Source organism: Mirounga angustirostris, unplaced genomic scaffold (assembly GCF_029215605.1).
Source record: "Mirounga angustirostris isolate CCGP_5_RB_7025 unplaced genomic scaffold, mMirAng1.0.hap1 SCAF_11, whole genome shotgun sequence".
NCBI lineage: Eukaryota > Metazoa > Chordata > Mammalia > Carnivora > Phocidae > Mirounga > Mirounga angustirostris.
Window position 1 is genome coordinate 80268022 of NW_026991719.1, and position 19088 is coordinate 80287109.

At 47.3% G+C, this 19088-nt stretch overlaps 1 protein-coding gene across 3 annotated transcripts in view; it reads right to left on the reverse strand.

The window, feature by feature from the left end:
- PCDH19 (protocadherin 19) overlaps window positions 1–18485 on the reverse strand; it is a 127297-nt gene extending 108812 nt beyond the window's left edge. For 2 of the 3 annotated variants that reach the window (XM_045880265.3, XM_045880260.3), the window contains exons 1-2: window positions 14701–18485; window positions 10762–11089 (exon numbers count right to left, since the gene is read on the reverse strand). In XM_045880265.3, coding sequence (XP_045736221.1) covers window positions 10762–11089; window positions 14701–16847 — 2475 coding nt within the window. In that variant the 5' untranslated portion in view covers window positions 16848–18485. Of the gene's footprint in view, window positions 1–10761; window positions 11090–11792; window positions 11934–14700 lie in introns of all 3 variants that reach the window. The other variant, XM_045880274.2, reaches the window with a different exon arrangement.
- Window positions 18486–19088: the final 603 nt, after the last annotated feature.

Consider the following 19088-nt stretch of genomic DNA (forward strand, 5'->3'; position numbering starts at 1 on the left):
AGCTGTCATCATCAAGACAGTATGGTGCTGGCATAAAAACAGACACATAGATCAACGGAAGAGAATAGAGAGCCCAGAAATGGACCCTCAACTCTATGGTCAACTAATCTTTGACAAAGCAGGAAAGAATGTCCAATGGGAAAAAGACAGTCTCTTCAACAAATGGTGTTGGGAAAATTGGACAGCCACATGCAGAAGAATGAAACTGGACCATTTCCTTACACCACACACAAAAATAGAGTCAAAATGGTTGAAAGACCTCAGTGTGAGACAGGAGTCCATCAATATCCTAAAGGAGAACACAGGCAGCAACCTCTTCGACCTCAGCCGCAGCAACTTCTTCCTAGACACATCGCCAAAGGCAAGGGAAGCAAGGGCAAAAATGAACTATTGGGACTTCATCAAGATAAAAAGCTTTTGCACAGCAAAAGAAACAGTCAACAAAACCAAAAGACAACCGACAGAATGGGAGAAGATATTTGCAAAGACATATCAGATAAAGGGCTAGTATCCAAAATCTATAAAGAACTTATCAAACTCAACACCCAAAGAACAAATAATCCAATCAAGAAATGGGCAGAAGACATGAACAGACATTTTTCCAAAGAAGACATCCAAATGGCCAACAGACACATGAAAAAGAGCTCAACATCACTTTGGCATCAGGGAAATCCAAATCAAAACCTCAATGAGATACCACCTCACACCAGTCAGAATGGCTAAAATTAACAAGTCAGGAAACGACAGATGTTGGCGGGGATGCGGAGAAAGGGGAACCCTCCTACCCTGTTGGTGGGAATGCAAGTTGGTGCAACCACTCTGGAAAACAGTATGGAGGTTCCTCAAAAAGTTGAAGATAGAGCTACCATATGATCCAGCAATTGCACTACTCGGTATTTACCCCAAAGATACAAATGTAGGGATCCGAAGGGGTACATGCACCCCGATGTTTATAGCAGCAATGTCCACAATAGCCAAACTGTGGAAAGAGCCAAGATGTCCATCAACAGATGAATGGATAAAGAAGATGTGGTATATATATACAATGGAATATTATGCAGCCATCAAAAGGAATGAGATCTTGCCATTTGCAACGACGTGGATGGAACTGAAGGGTGTTATGCTGAGCGAAATAAGTCAATCAGAGAAAGACATGTATCATATGACCTCACTGATAGGAGGAATTCTTAACCTCAGGGAACAAACTGAGGGTTGCTGGAGTGGGGGTTGGGCTGGGAGGGATGGGATGGCTGGGTGATAGACACTGGGGAGGGTATGTGCTCTGGTGAGCACTGTGAATTGTGCAAGACTGTTGAATCTCAGATCTGTACCTCTGAAACAAATAATACATTATATGTTAAGAAAAAAAAAAAAGAAGATAGCAGGAGGGGGAGGGGGAGGCAAACCATGAAAGATGATGGACTCTGAAAAACAAACTGAGGGTTCTAGAGAGTAGGGGGGTGGAAGAATGGGTTAGCCTGGTGATGAGTATTAAAGAGGTCACGTTCTGCATGGAGCACTGGGTGTTATGCACAAACAATGAATCATGGAACACTACATCAAAAACTAATGATGTAATGTATGGTGATTAACATAACAATAAAAAAAAATTTTAAAAATCAGGCAAAGTCCCATAGAAAAGTTATTATTTAATGCTAATGCCATCCTGTTCTCTCCCCTAAGCTCTTAGGAACAAACATTGCCATTAGCATACTCCATCACTTGAGAGTCTGTATTTGAGAAAATGGAAATGCACTAGTTAAAGAAATGACCAGTATGCAAGATCAGAGTCAATGCCAATCTTCAGAATGCAGTGTGCCTGTGTCCTCACCATGGGTCACTGTGCCTGGCAGCACAGAGGAGGAAATCAGTCTTCCAACAAGCCATTCACCATTACCTATAGCCAGATGTCTCTGCTCAGACCTGCATTTTGAGTCCTGGCATCCTTCAAACATGTCAAGTTTCAGATATGAATGCTAGATTACAGACATCTTTAGTTGTAAAAAAAAAAAAAAAAAAAGTTGTTTAAAGGTTAAACCAATCGCCCTGAATACAGACTGATTCCTGCTCATACATCTCACTTAGAAAAGATACGGTTTTATAGCTACATACCTGGATAAGATTTCCTCAAGCCAAGTGAATTAAAGGATTAGAGTAGAGTTTGAAACAGAATTATGTCCAAAAGGCACAAAAAGAGAAACTGAGCCTCCGAAAATAATTTCCAAGGAACTGAAATTCCCTACAAAGTTTTCTTAAGCTGGGTTGCATACATAGCAATGATTATTTGGCTGCTTCCTACTCAGAGCTCTCAATTAAAAGTAGCCCCCAGGAGATCTGTTCCTGGGCTATATCAAACTGGGGTGCCCTGGCCTCACATGTGGGGGAATAACACCCTGTTGTGACTAGACTTAGAAGCTTTTCCTCAGGAAGGTAACCAGCAGAGTGTCAACGGCTGGGGAGGGGGACTCTGAGTGCCTAAGCTCATAGACATGTGTATAATCAGGCCAGCCCAGCCCATAAATGCTCCATCACCACAGAGGCAGAATAAGTGGGTGAGAAGCAAATCACTCTCAATCTCTCTCTCTCTCTCTCTTTCTCTCTCTCTCTCTCACACACACACACACACATACACACACACACACACTCCCCTAAAAGGAGAGAGTCTGGCCTTTGGATTGAATTTATCTTCCTGCCAGCTTGCACAGAGAATCCATTTTGTTGAGAAGAGCAAACTACACAATCTGAGAAGAGGTGCCCTTCATGCTCTGGAAATCAGATATAGAAATGAAAATAATCCAGAAAGCAGGGACCACCAAGGCCACAGTGCTGGTGGCAGTGAGGGAGAGCAGCTTGCCACGGAAGAGCAGCCAGATGGGGCCCAGTGGGAGAAGCTGAAAACTGGCCACCCTGGCACTCAGAGACTTAATGGAGCATCTGAAGTCTATGCACACCAAGGCAGTGCTTAAGCATCTGACATGAAGAAGGCCTGGTGCTCGTCCATGAGCACTGAGCTCAAGGAGAATGCAGACTTCACATCAAGCTTCCGGTCTGCTTCAATCACAAACGGTCTGCTCAAAACTCAAGATAGCTACCCCAACACCTAACACCTGTCTGTCTGTCCATCTGTCTACCTCTCACTCTCATTTTTTTTCTTCCTGAAAAAACCTCCTTTTTTCTTCCTGAAAAAAACCTTTCTTCTACCTCCCCAAAAGCTGAATTTAAAGGAAGTATAAGAAAGCCCTTTCATTTTCCAAAGTAATTCCCGGGCTCTACTGAATCCAAGAACCGTTTATTGACTTGGGGAGCGTTCAGAACCTGGAGCAGCAAAGTGAGAGCCATCTCTTTCAGGAGTGAGCTCAGGAGGCTAAAGCAAGTAGCACCAAACACATTCCCAAGAGGCTTCAATTTGTCCAGCCACAGGCTTACAAAGAGTGGAGGGAGATGAAGAGGATGGGAAGGGGGTAGCTGTAACCTTTAATTTTTTTAAATAATCAGGAACAAATATGAAATGTAGCATTTGTTAAATGTACCTGTCTTCTCTGGATGCCGTGTATTTTAAATATTACATAATCACATTTTTTAAGTAAGTGAAATTCAACCAGGAAAGCCAAATGGTGAAAACTCAAGAGAATAATGAATTGGCCCACCTTTCAAAGATTTTGTAAATCTCTCCCATGTGAGGAATCTCACTTTTCACTGGAAAAATCCAGACTTAACAAAGGACATTGGTCAGGAGTTGTTTATTCACATTACATGGGGTTCTTTCTTTTATGAACAAATCCACCGCAGGGTTCCTATAAATATGGAATGCCATCACTGTGGTTAATACAGGGGCTAATTTACAAAACACGCACTTGCTGCACAGCTTTTCAGGAACACAACTGACCGTTCAAAGGTATATCCACAGGTCCTCCTGTGACACCCAAACAGGCTTTCTGTTCTGTGACAGAAAGCACTTTGAAGCTGGACCAGAGGAGCTGCTGTCAAGCAAAATGGAGTCGGGTTTGGCCCCAAAATGTTGTGTGCTTAGCTGAGCCATCTGTCCTCGCTGTAACTCCATTTTCATGATTATAGAGTGTAAATACTGGTTCCTTCTCACATCTCTTCCAGGGATGCTGTGGAACTGTGTAGTCCCAGCCAATATTTTTAAGCAAAATGCTGAATGATATAACAAATGAGATTTCTGCATGGGAGCCCAAGTTCCTGAAGCTGGCAGAGCTGTTTCTCCAGGCAGCCTCAGTACCTTCCACAGCATTCCCTGGGGTGACACAGGGAGGCGCTAGCAGCCTGGGTACATCCACTGGAAGCACAGTGACCCTCCCCATGCAGCCCACACAAAAACCACTCGTAACTACACAACAGCCAAAAAGGAAATGTAACTTGAAGAGCATTTCCCTCTACAAACAACTGATCCTCTGGGACTTTCACTTCAAGCCTCTCAATTGTTCGAAGTAAATGAGGCTCACATTAAAGGCCAGCCAGTCACACATCAAGAAATTAAGCCTCCTCTCAGTAGGGGAAAATGGCCGCTCCTGAGCCAGCCTTCCGCCTCTCACACACAGGCCTCTTGTACAAATGGCTTCATTTACCCACATCTGAGACACTTGATCCAGCCAAGCTTGGTCTCCCCTAAGCCCTGAAAGCTGAGATACACAAGCAGAGGGGTCAATATCTTAAACTCCAAGCAGCTGCCTCAGATCCACTGCAGCTCCGTAATTCAAAGACTCCAGCTTTGCCAGGAGGTGGCTTCATCCTTTTTTTAGCCCTCTAATTCCTAACAAGCAATCCCCCACACCCCTAGCTTCAGCCTCCGGGCACAGAATACCAAAACCACAGCCAAGACAGGGCAAGGATAGGGAAGGAGAGGTCTGCAGCTCCTCCCACCTTGTAAATCTAATCCACAATCAAAGAAAAACCAGGTAGGGCCCCCAGGACCCAAAACAAGTGGTCCTCCCATAAGAGGAATTCCAAAGCCTCAGAGCCCTCTTTGGAAAATGTCCTGCCTCCAGTCCCCTCGGGAGAGAAATCTCAGGATCATTAGCAAGCCCTCTGGCTGAGCTCAACTTTAGTGAAGGTGTATGGGGAGAGAGGTGATCTCTAAGGTAACCAGTTAATTGCCAATAAGGAATGATAATAATAAATTAGCAAATACTAATGTAAACTAACTCAGTTCTGCGGCAGTTGCATGGAGACGAGAGAGGAACGGTTTATTCTGGAACACATCTTGCAAGCAGATCCCCACTGGGAGACGCACTGCCTCTGCTAGATGTGAATGGGCCAATAAGATACAATGTAGGCAATGGGTGGCCCTAGAATGTCTCCTAGTAGAAGTGAAGCCTTTGATTTTTATTTATTTATTTATTTATTTTAAGCCTTTGATTTTTAAAGAAAACCCGAGTGCCGATTCCTGAAAAGATGCAGGCTGCACTGTTTTCCATTGCTTCCTTCCGCAGACTGAGGGTTACTTTTGACCCTTAGGGATAAGACTTAGGTGGTTCCAAGACGCTGTCATAACAAGAAAAAGTAAAATAAAAAACGCTCACTGAACCGTTTGTTGGTTTGTTTTCATTGGAGGTGGTGTCATTTCCTTGCTATCCAAACCAGCTTCATCATCCGTATCAATTTCCTAGTGATTTCTGAATCTGACATCTGATAGGTTTGGGGCTGCTCTTCTAGTTCCTTAACCCAGGGTTTCATTCAAATCCCTGCAAATCCCTAACTTTAAAACTTCTGTTTTAGGGACCAAAGCATGATGAGCTGTTTCTTTCTTCCTATTTTTCTTCAAAGCCTAACTGATGTTTTAGTTTCATTATTTGCACTAAGATGACATGCATTGAGACTTCCTGTAACAGGAAGCATTCAATTTGGTCTGCCACATACATCCTTAGTCTGCAAACTCTTCCACTGCTCAGTGCCATAGCAGAGCACACACATCCTTAGGGGGATGTCTCATATTGAAGACGCTACAGTTTCCTAGTGAAAGGTATAAAAATAGAAAGAACTCAAGATTGAGTTTGAAACCAAAATCTAAATCCCTATGCACATATGACTAGAATTCGGGAAGCTTTTGCCTACTATGACTCCCTCAGAGTGTCAGCTCAGAATCATTCAACATTAGAAAGTTAAAATTTTAAAATGCCTCACCAAATAGACTGGGTGTATGGGCCATTTGACATCTCCTAAAAGCAGGAAGAGGTCTCATCACGTCTCCATTAGCAGTAGAAGAAATGAATTGCATCTTCCTCCAGCAATGATCACGGCTTGGGTGACAAAAAGGGTAATGCAGAGATGCTGATGTACAGAGGAGTAACACTTTCCAGCATCCAGGGGTGCCCAGGAGGCATGCCTCCATTTCATAAGATTGGAAGAAAAAGTATTTGCCATAATAAGGAGACTCTAAAAATGTTGGAATATTTTTACAAAAATCTTAGCAAACTGGCAAGCCTATTATTATTCTCTCTCTTTCCCTCTTTTCACTCTCCTCCCTCCACACATACATTCACTTATACATATACTAAATCTATGGACTAAATATACCAGGATGCCAAGAAATGCAAATCTCACCCTTCAGTTTAAAATATTTAAGGGATACCTGACATCACTAATTCTACAAAAGTCTCCTGTAAACAGCAAAGACATCCTCCACTTTCCCTCTTCGAATCTGTGTACAAAACCACAAAATCCACGTAGCTGATTTCCTGACCAACATCAGAAGACTGGTAAATAATGATACGCTATTCTAGGCGAGACAGTCTCTGTGATACTAAAGGCTGAGTTCCAATTCCCTAGACTCGTGCTCCATTCCCTTTACCTTACCTACTTAACTGCATTTGCCATCACATTCCCTTTGGTTTCTAAAGCCAACAATGTTCAGATGTGGCTAGGTTTGCACACTGATGCAAAAGTTACCCTTTTGCAGGCAGCACCAAACCTTAAGAGCTCAACAGTAAGTCTACATATAAATGATAGCAGGGTTGCCAAGGAAGAAGCAGAAGGGGAGCGCCGAAGAAGTCTACAAAGTAATGTGGTTAGAAACTCTTTTGTATTGCTTGCAAGGAAATCACTGGGTGATCTTAGCTCCCCAACCAGACTAAACTCTCTGTGGGCAGATGCTGCATCTCATATTTATTTGGGATCCCCATGGTACCTGCCACACAGCTGAGCACATTGGATTCTCTAATAATGCTTACTGATATCTAATGCCATGGTGATAAGGTATGATGGAGTGCTGCAAGGGAAGAAGTTCCAACTCCTTTATAATGCCACTGTAAGCCTTGTAACCGACTCTGCAGCTAAAGAAGGGAGTGGGTTTGTCACAAGGTAGCCCAGCCGAGAAACCTAATGCGCAGTGCTTTGGTCCCAACCTGGAGAGTAATAATGTAACATATGCTCAGAAAAGAATTGCTATCCTGAGTTGAACTGACCTGTTTACTTGTCTGTCTCCTTGTAAACTCCCTAAGGTCAAGGATCAAGTGTTTTATTTTTGGACCCTGGGCAAGTAGTACAGTGTCTAGCACATTCTAAGGGTGAGACAAATGCTATTGGGGTTAATTAATGAACAAATAAAAGAATGGTTTGATGAAATAATGTAAAGAAAAATGTGACATAAGATTTAATACAGAAGTCTCCATAGAATCTCATATTTATCACATCATAGCACTTACCACTCTGTTATAACTTCTTAATAAATGGTGGTTTCTTGGATGGGTTAATTAATTAATAGGAAAATATAAAGAGAAGGTAGGAAATATATCAGGATATTACTATCCTAGGAATGGAGAATATCCTATTGAACGCAGTAGTAGCATAAATCATTCCATACTGCAAATCACCTGTTTGCTTGTCTCCCCTGTTAGAATGTACATTCCTTGAGACGACGGAACATCTTTTTTATTTCTATAACACCAGAGCCTAGAGCAGAAAAAAAGTAGACCCTCAATAAATATTAGCTGAATGTATAAATCAACCATTCTTGCTCTTCTGTAGATTTCACTGTACCTAAGTATTCTACCTAGTCCTCGTTCAGGGGCTTCTGATATGGAAAGGAGAAGTGTCCTTTTCCCCATGCATAACTTTGTGACAGATGCAGGTTAAAATGGCCTGATTTGTGCTCAGTTGTGGGAGGGTCTCTCCTCTTTCTGAATGGGTTTGTCAGTTGAACTCTATAGGACTGCATATTCGAAATACAGACTTAGCCTCACTGTGTCTAGTACACACTACCTTGACCCTTGACTAGCCCTAGACACTACATCTCTGTGATTTTGTTAAATAAGAAGAGCATGTGGGGGTGCCTGGGTGGCTCAGATGGTTAAGCGTCTGCCTTCAGCTCAGGTCATGGTCCCAGGGTCCTGGGATGGAGCCCCACATCGGGCTCCTGACTCAGCGGGGAGCCTGCTTCTCCCTCTCCCTCTGCCTCTCCCCCCGCTCATGCTCTCTCTCTCTATCTCTGTGTCTCAAATGAATAAATAAAATCTTAAAAAAAAAAAAAAGAAGAGCATGTGGCTTTGTGAGTTGGGGAGAGGATCAGAATTCAGACTTCCAATGGCTTTTCTAAATAAATGAAGCAATATTTTATTTCATTCTTCCTATAGGAGAATCAAAAAGAACACCAAGATCTTCAGTAAACCATGTAGACACACACAGTCATAGGTCTCCTGCCCCCTCTAAGTATCTCATAAGCACCAGAGCCCACATTTCTCTAGTGTCTTGAATTGATTACAGAAATAATCACCAAGCCCTCAGATGATTAATCTCCACAAGCAATAGCAGTCAGCACCTGAACCCACAACCGTGCCATCTTTAACCTCCATTGTTTATCATCCAATATGAATACTACAACCACAACACTTTGTAGGTGTTATCTATACAAAACCAACTTTAATACCTCCTTAGTTACAGTGTCTATGGGGTCACACTCAGGTGTGCAGGCCATCATAAATGACTCTCCAATTATTGTCTAGTGAAGAGATCTACAATTCAGGGAACATGTATGTGTCATACCCTTTACATTACACAATGTCATATTATTCCTTGGACCAACCTTGCATGGTAGACGTGCCCATTTTGTAGATGAGGAAACAGAGACTCAGAGGGCTTCCATACCAAGAGGTGTCCCCAGATTCAAAATCATGGTCTACCTGATTGCACCACAGAGCACTATCTCTTCCTCTCCGTTGCTGAATTCTTAGTAGTCCACAAGTAGTCCTCTAAAAAGTCTATGATCTAGTTCCTAGTAGTATATACTGATATCCATAATTATAACTGTGCCTCTGTAGCATGATATTGGATTTTCAATAAATCCTTATTTATAGATTTATAGATTGAAAATATTGGTGCTTTTGTTGCCGGCAGAAGATCATTGGTTTCTCATTAAAAGCACTGCTTCTAGGTCCAATTACTTCTGATGAGAATGATTTTTCAGGAAACTAGGAAAAGCAATTGATCCAAGTAGTCCTAAAACCCTTTGCCCTATGAAATTGATACAAATACTATGAGACCATTTTATATGCATCATAGCCTAGGTGTGTCAGGCTGAATTATTTCCGAGGCAGGAAGGTGTCACTGAAACAGCACTTGCCAGAGAGTTATAGAGCCCTATGATCTAGTCTCTCCTCTCTCTCTCTCTCTCTCTCTCTCTCTCTCTACCTCTCCATCTCCCTCTTCCTCTCCCTTCCTATCCCCCTCCTCTCTCTGTGTGTCTCTCTACGCCTTGTTCTGTGAGTCTGAACAACTCCCTTACCATCTCTGGACTCTGTTTCATCTACTGAAGGGCAATCTATCAAGATAACTATTGCAAGGATCAAAGGACACAATGGTTGTGCAGGTGCTTCAAAAAAATGTGGAAGCGCCTTTCAAATATACTGTATTCCTTTCATTAGTGGCCTGGAAGAGGGCATATGTCTCCGAGTGCATCAAATTTCCAACCAAAGAGGGACTTAAGCAATTCATGGAAAAATGAAACCAACCTAAGAACTGTTACTTACAGCCTTCCACCCACCCACCCACCATCATCCATGTTATTATTTGTATTTCAAGAGCCAGCAAACATCAGACCACGTAGTGTTAAAAAAAAAAAATGCTTCCATTTGAAAACATTCATACCTGGTAAAGAGAAACAGAGCTACCTCAAATCATAGTTAATTTCTGAAATGTTCATTCTTAGTGACAGTTTCCAATCTCCTTGTTTGTCAAACGTCACCATGAGAACAACCAAGACAAGGCAAAGTGGCTTTTTAAAATTTTTTTGTTTGCCTCCCTTTAACCAGCCCATCCATACTCTTGGCAAAGCACACATATGGCCAAAGAAAAAGCAAAAGGGGGCTTCAGGAAGCTGAATCACTCGCACTGAGAAATTGGCCCCTGAACGTTCTAGAGTTCCCCCATCTTTAACACTACTTGTTGACTCTTTCTCAGCCACTTTAACTGGAATGCTGGTACCACTGGCTGGCAAAACACATACCCCATTTGCAACAGGTGCAGCAAATTCGTATCATGCCAGAACACCGTACAGAGATTTCAAATGCAGACCCCTTGAGCTCCTATGCCCAACATCCACCCCTACAGAAGCCCAATATGTTGGGCTACCCTTTGCCCCAAGAGACTCTGGTAGCAGACCCTGACTAGGCAGAGAAGTTCTCCCCACCCCTGCCAGGGAATTCTCCAGCACAGAGACCTAAGCGGTCTGGTGAGGGGGGGGGGGGCGGGGAGCAGCATGGGAAAGAGATCTGGAAGGACCTCACAGAGCCCCTCAGCTGCACTCACCTCAGGCAGAGGCACACCATTGATGATCAAGTCTGGCTGCTGGGGACCCTGGCTGTTGAAAGAGTGATGATAGATGTGGTTGGCGCTGGTATTGCGGGTATTCTGGTTCTCCACATTCAGGAAAGTGCTCTCAGAGCGGCGGCAGCCCAGGGGCAGTGTCTGCTGGTGGTAGTCGAAATAGTTGAGGGAGGAGGTCAGGGAGGAGCAACTGACAACGTTCATCTTGTCTGTCTCCTCCACATCCCGGGGTACTAGACGGATGTCATTCTTACTGATTTTTTTCTTCTTGCTTGATTTCTTTTGATGCCCATAGGAGTACTCAGCGATTCTATGTCATAAAAAAAGGGGGGGGGCAACATGTATTGCTAATGCCCTCCCAAACCATGCACTGATTAATAAATATTAAGCACCCCAGAGGGTTGCACCCCATCTCTACTCCAGCTTCTTATTCTGGTGCATTACATCATCGGGTTTCTCCCTGCATTTTTTACATGTGAACACAAGCTAAGGGCCATTCATTTTTCATATTAAACATACAAACCTCCCATTCCTCCATCCCCCCCCCAAAAAAAATGTTTCTATGCTTTGGATGTGGAATTTCTCATATGAGTGGCTATTTAGCAAGGGTGGGGAGGACAGGGAAAGTTGAGCCTATGGGAGAGAAAGCATGAAAATGCTCAAATCTGGAGCTCCCCCTGGAACCCAGAGGAACCCCTGGGTGAAATAAGAAGCAAGTATTAATTTAACAGAAGAGGAGATAGAAGGAATTAAAAAATAACCTCATTTCCAGTTCCTCCAGGCATTTGCCATGGGGCGAACACTCTCTCAGTCAGGTTCCTCTTTGACCTGATCAGTTCTGCACTGGGGTAGGAGATCAAACCCCATCCTTTGACATACCTCAGCTTCTCTCCTCCACACCCTCCTTCCCCCCCTGCCTTAGCCCTGCTCCCTTCTACTCCCCACCCTACCTCACCCTCTCCTAGAGAAATAGGATAGCTAAACCCATTTGAATGAGGGGAAGTGCTTTTTACCTCTTTCCCCTTAGGCTCACTTTCTCCTCTGCCTTTTTGTCTTGCTCCTTGCTAATGGGAGAAACCGAGATGCAATGCAGACACTTGCTGTTTTGTCCTTTTATAAAACAGCCGAGGAGACAAGTGATGGCTAAACAATTACTGCAAAGGAATTTAAAGGTTAGTGCATTCAGCATCCTTCTCCATTCAGGTGTACCTACAAGCAGCTGTGCTGCAACTGGAACATAAAGAGCTCAATTTAATTAACACTGACACAGACCCAGCAACGTGCACCAAAGACACCAAGCATTAAGAGACTTGTCAAAAGAAATACATTAAAATGTAGCCAGATTTTCAGTCATTTATTACTTTGCACATAATGATTCACCTTATTGTTTGAAAATTCTATTTCTGGGCAATAATCAGCAAAACAATAGGGTTAATAAATAATACAGGTTGATCTTTACAAGGGAAAGGCTGTGACTGTATTCTCGCTCAACAAAGCTAATTGTCTGAATACAAAAAGGGAGCCCAATTCAGCAGCAATTGCAGATCACCTCACGCAAGTCTCATAAATGAATGCATTTGAGGAAGAGGCTCAGGAGGGGCTGAGAAAAGGAAACCTCTTGTCTAATACATGGAAAGACAGGCTCTTGAACTTTAGGTTTCTAAAACGTCTGAGCATACAGGGAGATTGCATGCTTCCAGAGGCAAATTCTTACTCTGTCCGGGGATGTTCCTAGTACTGAGCAGTTACATTCCTCTCGCCCTTTCGCTCTGTGTTCAGGCAGACTTGCAGTGATGGCAAGCTGATGCTACTGGAGTTTGAGAGCAGAAAAAATCCCAAAGACCCCAGGACTAGGGTTTATTTTCTTCTCTAATCTGTTTACAGAATCCATGGGAAGTTTTAATGATTTTGTTTACCCATGATGGGTAAGTTTGGCAATGTCCCGTCCAATTACTTGGCTGAGGCATTCACTGAGCAGCCCTTTCTGTATTGACCAATTATTTAATTAAACTGTACTTCATTAATCCCAAACCACCATAGGGAACAGAGCTCTTTACAAAATACACATGTGAGTGAAGTTGGAGAGCACTGAGATTTTCTTTTTTCTTTCTTTTTTTTTTTTTTTTTAATTTCAAATGCTCTCTTCCCTGTTTAATGATCTCCCTGGCAAGCTCTCAGAAAGAGCTCTCACTTCTAGTCATACATCACCAAGAAGTGGCAAAGCCTTTACTATCTTTATTTCAAGATGATTTCTTTTTCATCAAGAAAAGGGTCTTATACACTTACTTTACACTAAGGAAATGGCTTAAAAAGAGTCCACTCTATCGTTATCTCCATATAAATAAAATTTTACAGACCCCGCATTTTTTCTCTTATAAAAATTGCCACTGGCAGTCATACAGGTTTCAAAGGTAAGAGCGGTATTAATTTCCATTTCTCCCATCTGAAATGACTCAGAGCTGAAGGAACGAAAAGTCATGGCCATTTCACTAGTAACAGGATTAAAGCATTTATGAGGCATTGCAGCTGCTCTTTTATGGCACCTGATTGATATTCATGTGTGGTAAGCATTTGTCTACTAACTTGTGTAACGCAGAGAATAGTAAAAGGGAAACAATAATTGCATGGCTGTTACATATTCAGGGGGCTCTGATTCACAGAAGTGTGCATTTCAGATGGTGTCAAATACAAATTGGACCTACAGGAACATATTTTGACTGATTAACATGCAAGCACAGATGGCACAAAAGACACACTGGATGTGTAGGTGTGTTGAAAGCACACACACACCTTGGTTGGAAACAGCAGCATCATTCAATTTCAGCAAACTAAAGAAACAACTTCTTTTTTTCAACCCTTTCGATGAGACACTGCTGGAAAAAATTACATGTATTATCCTAAATTGGACTCCAGAAATACTTAGACTTATTTGTTCTGTCCTATTGTAAGGAAGGGCTTCAACAACACCCTCTAATGTGTTTATCAGGAAATCTTTTTTTTTTTTTTAAATACTACTTGTCATTCCAGTTTCTGCGTTTCTATTCTCATCCCGCCCCCCCCCCCCCCCACACACACACCCTGCATACGCTTCAAGAGAAACTGTAACACAATAGCCCATAGTGACATCCACTGGTAGGGACCAGATCTTAATGCCACAGCTGAATCCCACATTACAGAAAAACACCATCAGCTCCAGAAGATTGCTATTTTTACTGCAACATCTGGAAGTGAAGTCCTATCCCTCATTGGGATGTTTGGTCTCTACCCCACCAACCAACCAGATATGTGAAAACATAAATGACTGGTAGAATTTCACCATACATAGCCAGATGTTTTGGGGAATGGATACAAAACAAGCCAAGAACACACTTTAAAAAAAAATACTAGTCACCTGCTTCCCCACACATTTCTGTTTTCCCTCCACTGTTTCCTACCTTAGACACCCACTCACAGGCTCTCTTCAGTTTTTCCCTACAACAGGACCAGGCAACTACCAACACTCCCTCTCCTTTCAGTATCTGTCCCCAAAACACTGTGCCCCTGAAATCAAGTTGTGGGACTCGGTGTTGGTGGTTCTGCTGAAAATTGACTCTCTCTTTCTCTCTCTCTCTCTCATTTTTTTCCTGCCATAACTTCATGGAGACAGCTGCACGAATTTTAAAATGATAATTGCTTTCCTGCTCATTATCATTATGTGACAGAATCCACCACTCGAACAGTAAATGATTGTCTTCCAGCAAATTGTCAGATCAAAAGAATTGATCAACTAGGACTGCCACAAACTTTCCCCCCTCCAAAAAGAAGCGCAGTATGTACACAGCATGCATTTAAGTAGGAAACAAAAGCACTGGGATTTTCACACTGAGACACAGATACACCTTATTCATCCAAGACAAAGGAAAGAAAAAAAGTTGGCTCTACCTGCAGTTGTAGGTCCGGATCTCTTTGTTGTCTCGCTTGCACTTGATTGCCACGAAGATCATAGTGACAAAGAGGATGCCGGCAATGGAGCCCAGGGCGATAATGAAAATCAGGGACAAGTTCACCGAGCCCATTGACTCTTGGGCGTCAAGAGCAGGGGACAGGTAGATTAGGACTAGTGCAGAGGCGGAGAGAGACGTTTTGCCGTGGTCGTGGGCCACCACAATAAGCTCATAAGAAGCCTTTGAGCTCTCGCCAAAGGTGCGAGTGGTTCTGACTTCGCCATTGACCTGATCTATTTCAAAGAAGCCGCGGTCGCCCTCGGTCATGTCGTAGGTGACTCGGCCGTTCTCACCCTCATCATAGTCGTCTGCTTTGACGACGGTCACCAGATAGCCTATGCCAGAGTTGCGGGGGATGTAGACCTCGGCAGTGCCGTTGATCAAGGGTGGGGCCGTGATGACCGGGGTATTATCGTTGACGTCGAGGATGATGACCCTAACCGTGGCGTTGCTCTGCAGCGAAGGCAGGCCGCCATCCTTGGCCAGGACCTTGAATTCGAATGCCTTGGTCTGCTCGTGGTTGAAGGATCGAAGCGCGTAGATGTCGCCCGAGTTGGGGTTGATGGAGACATAGGTGAAGACAGGCATGTCCCGCACCTGCGACGGCACAATCTGGTAGGAGACACTGCCATTGAGACCCAGGTCGGGGTCTCGGGCAGACACGGAAAGCAGGTAGGCGCCAGGTGTGTTGTTCTCCTGCACCATGACCTGGTAGTAAGGCTTGGAAAAGTGCGGGTGGTTATCATTCTCGTCGGTGATGCGAACTGTAAAGGACTTGGCACTCTGCAGCATGGGCACACCGCTGTCGCGCGCCTGGATCGTGAGGTTGTACTGGTCATGCTGCTCGCGGTCCAGCCGTCCGTCCACCAGGATAGTGGAGAAGCTCTCATACTCCTGCAGCCTAAAGGGCACGTTGCCCAGCAATCGGCACTGCACGCGCCCATTGAGGCCCGAGTCTCGATCAGACACCCGCACCAGTGCAATCACGTAGCCCGGGGGGGCGCTCTCGCTTACCTCCACCAGCTCGCTGTTAACTGACAGCAGGTTGATGACCGGCGGGTTGTCATTGGTGTCGAGAACGCTGACGGTCACCTTGCAGTGTGCCGGGATGGAGTTGGGCCCCAGGTCCTTGGCCTGCACGTCCAGTTCGTACACATGGCCTTCTTCATAGTCTAGGGCACCGGTGACTGTGACCAGGCCACTGTGTGGGTCGATCTGGAAGAGCTCACGCGTGCGGTCGTTGACATAGCCGTAGAAGGAGTAGACCACCTGGCCATTGGTGCCCTCGTCTGGGTCGCTGGCATTGAGGCGGATGACTGGTGTATTGGGAGGTGAGTTTTCTGGCACGCTCACTGCGTAGGTGGACTCGCCAAACACCGGGTTGTTGTCATTGGAATCGGTCACCTTGATGCTGAGGCCAACAGTGCCCAGATGCGGTGGGTCGCCGCCGTCGAGTGCGGTGATGCGAAAGCTGTAGTGCGACTGTGTCTCGCGATCCAGACTCTTCTCCACCACAAGTTCCGCAAAGCGTGAGCCATCGCCGCGCGTCTTGATCTCCAGGCCAAACAGCTCATTAGGCGTGAGCTCGTAAGTCTGCACGCCGAAGCTGCCCGAGTCCGGGTCATAAGCGCTGTCCAGCGGGATGCGCGTGCCAGGACTAGCTGCCTCTGAGATCTCCAGCTCGATCTGTGCCGCTGGGAAGCTGGGCGCGTTGTCGTTCAGGTCCTTGATCTCCACCTTAATCACGCATATCTCCATTGAGCTGGACATGACCTCGAGCGAGATGATGCACTTGGGGCTCTGGCGGCACAGCAAGTCGCGGTCGATCTTCTGCTTGGTGACAAGCAGGCCCGAACTGGGGTTAATGTCCACCAGGTGCGGGGCTGAGTTGGACACCACACGGAAGGCAGAGGCCTGCCGTGGATCCAGAGCAAAGCCCGCCTCGCGCGCGTCCTTGGCCACGTTGGCGATCACCGTCCCGGCGCGCTGCTCCTCTTCTACGGAGTACTTGAGGTTAATGAGGGCGGCTGCCTGCGTCCACAGTACGGCCAACAGCAGCAGCACCGGCAGCAGGAGCGATTCCATGGCTGCGCGGGGCTCTGCCTGGCCTCGCCTCTCCACACCCCTCCGAGGCCGACGCCGCCGGCGCTCCAGCTTCCCGCTGACTCGGGCCGCCTGTTGCGCGCGCCCCGGGGCCCCGGAGGCCGCGGGAGGAGTCCCGCCCAGGGCGGCCCGGCGGCGCGGGGGAGACACCCGCGCTGGCTCCAATGCTGAGGTTGCAGCAGACTCGTAGGGGGTTGCCGGGGGGCCCGGGGGCTCCGGGGGGCCAAGGGAGCGCCACGCGACCCCGAGCCCCCTCCCTCCAGCCCGGCTTCTCAGTTTTCCCCCTTCAAAGTTAGCCAGGCGCGACTGGCCGCAGCGGGGCAGGGCTGCGGGTCCGACGCCGTCTGAGCGGCCTGGTCCACGGAAGGCTGAGTCTGGACCGCACTTGGGGCCACCGGGAGGGCCGTGGGAGTGCAGCCTCTCAGGCACTGCCCGGCCCGCCGCGGCACACCGGCACTGGGGCTGGCGAACGCGTTGTCTGTGCACCTGGCATGCGCAAGGACCTTCCCCTAGCTCTCCTGGCTCACTGAGGAGAGAGAACCCGCCTGGAACGCGCCCTCCGAGGTCCGGGGTGGGGCCACGCTGGCCTTGTCAAGGTCTGTTGGGGAGAAAGGATGATCAAAGGTGGGACTCTGAGTTGCTGTCAGGCGCCGCAGGCGCCCGGGTATCCAGCTGAGCCGGATGGCGGTCCCACGGCCGGCAGAAGAAGGGGGAGGGGAGAAAGGGAGGCTGCTGAGACAAGAACGCTCTCCCTCGCGCCGAGGTTGGCTTCAGAAGGCTTGGGGGGGGGGGGGGCGCGTCTGTCCAGGATTGGAGGTGGTCGCGGAGTCCCCTCCACAGAGCAGCTGGACTGCGGGGGTTTGCGTCTTGGAAATCCAAATTACCAACGCAGCCCGAGCCTCCACGTCAAGTTTGTGAAAACGGGGCGATGGCGATTTATCAAAGTCCAGGTCTTTCCAATGGCCCGGGGTGGGGGGCGGGGAATGGGGAAAAGGGGAGGGAACGCGACAACAGTACCGGCCAGGAGAGGCGGGGCCGCTGCCGCGGGTACCCGGGGCTTCACCTCCTCCCTTGGTTTAGGCTGCGGTGTCGCTCTGAGGGCCGCCGCCGCCGCCGCTGTGGGAAGAAATCCTCCTAGCTCAGTCGAATGTCGCTAAGGTCCGCCTCAGCAGCTGCCACGGTCGACGGTTATGTCGCCGCCAAAGTTTACTTGCGAGAGGGTCTTGATTCCATCCTCCCAGAGAGGCGCTGGCCGCGTTGCGTTTGGGCTCCCTCCCTCCCGGACGCTCTCGCACTCGGGAGGTCTGTCTTGCTCGCTTTCTGTCAGGCAGTGTGTGAATGTGTGAGAGAGGAAGAGTGAGTGTGTGGTGCGGGGAGTGTGAGTGTGGAGAGTGAGCGAGCAGGGGTGGGAGGTTTCGAATCTCCGATGAATGCGCTCAGCCGGAATGCCGCCGAGCGCAACGCGCCAAGGGCCTGCGCCAGGCTAGGGACGCGAGTGCCACTGCCCTCTGGGCAAGTCCGGCATGGTGTGCTGGAGCTGTGCTGCCGTCCGCGCCCGCTGGTCCGTTTCCCCCTGCGCCCGCCACCGCCGCTACTGCTGCTGCTGCTCCTCCCGATGCCGCAAACTACTGGCGGTGGAGTCTGGAGAGAGCCGGAGAGAGCCCGAGCTGCCGAGCCGGGCTACGCCAGGCGCTGGCCAATCAGCGCGCCGCCCAGCGGGCTCCGGGCTTGGGGCGGGGCCAAGGCGCGGGGGGCGGGGCTGGGCGGGGCCAGCCAGAAACTTACACACTGGCGGGACCAAGTGGTACCCCGGCCCGCCGAGCCGGGGCGGGAGTCTGAGGAGGTCTGGCGGGCAGGGCAAGCGGGGGCTAGAGGACTGGGTGGAGTGGGGAGGGGGGTTTGCTGGCGATGCGGCTGAGCATCCCCGGGAACTGCGCGCCTCTCCTGTTTGTAGGTTGCAGAAAAGATGAGGATTTGATTCTCTCGGCGGGTTCATCACCCTCATACATGCTCGTATCTTGAATATAATATTCGTATTCATATTCTTTCTCTCTTCACCACCCCCTCCTCCCTCTTTGTCTCTTCACCCTGGGTTTTGTCTGTCTGCTTCTCTGCCTTCCTCTCCTCTCCTTCTCGGGTATTGGAAGGAAAAAGGAAAGGAGAAAGCACCCCCGAGGTGGTCAGTCGTCCGGCTCTTGGCCGGTGAGTCTTCACCTCGGCAGA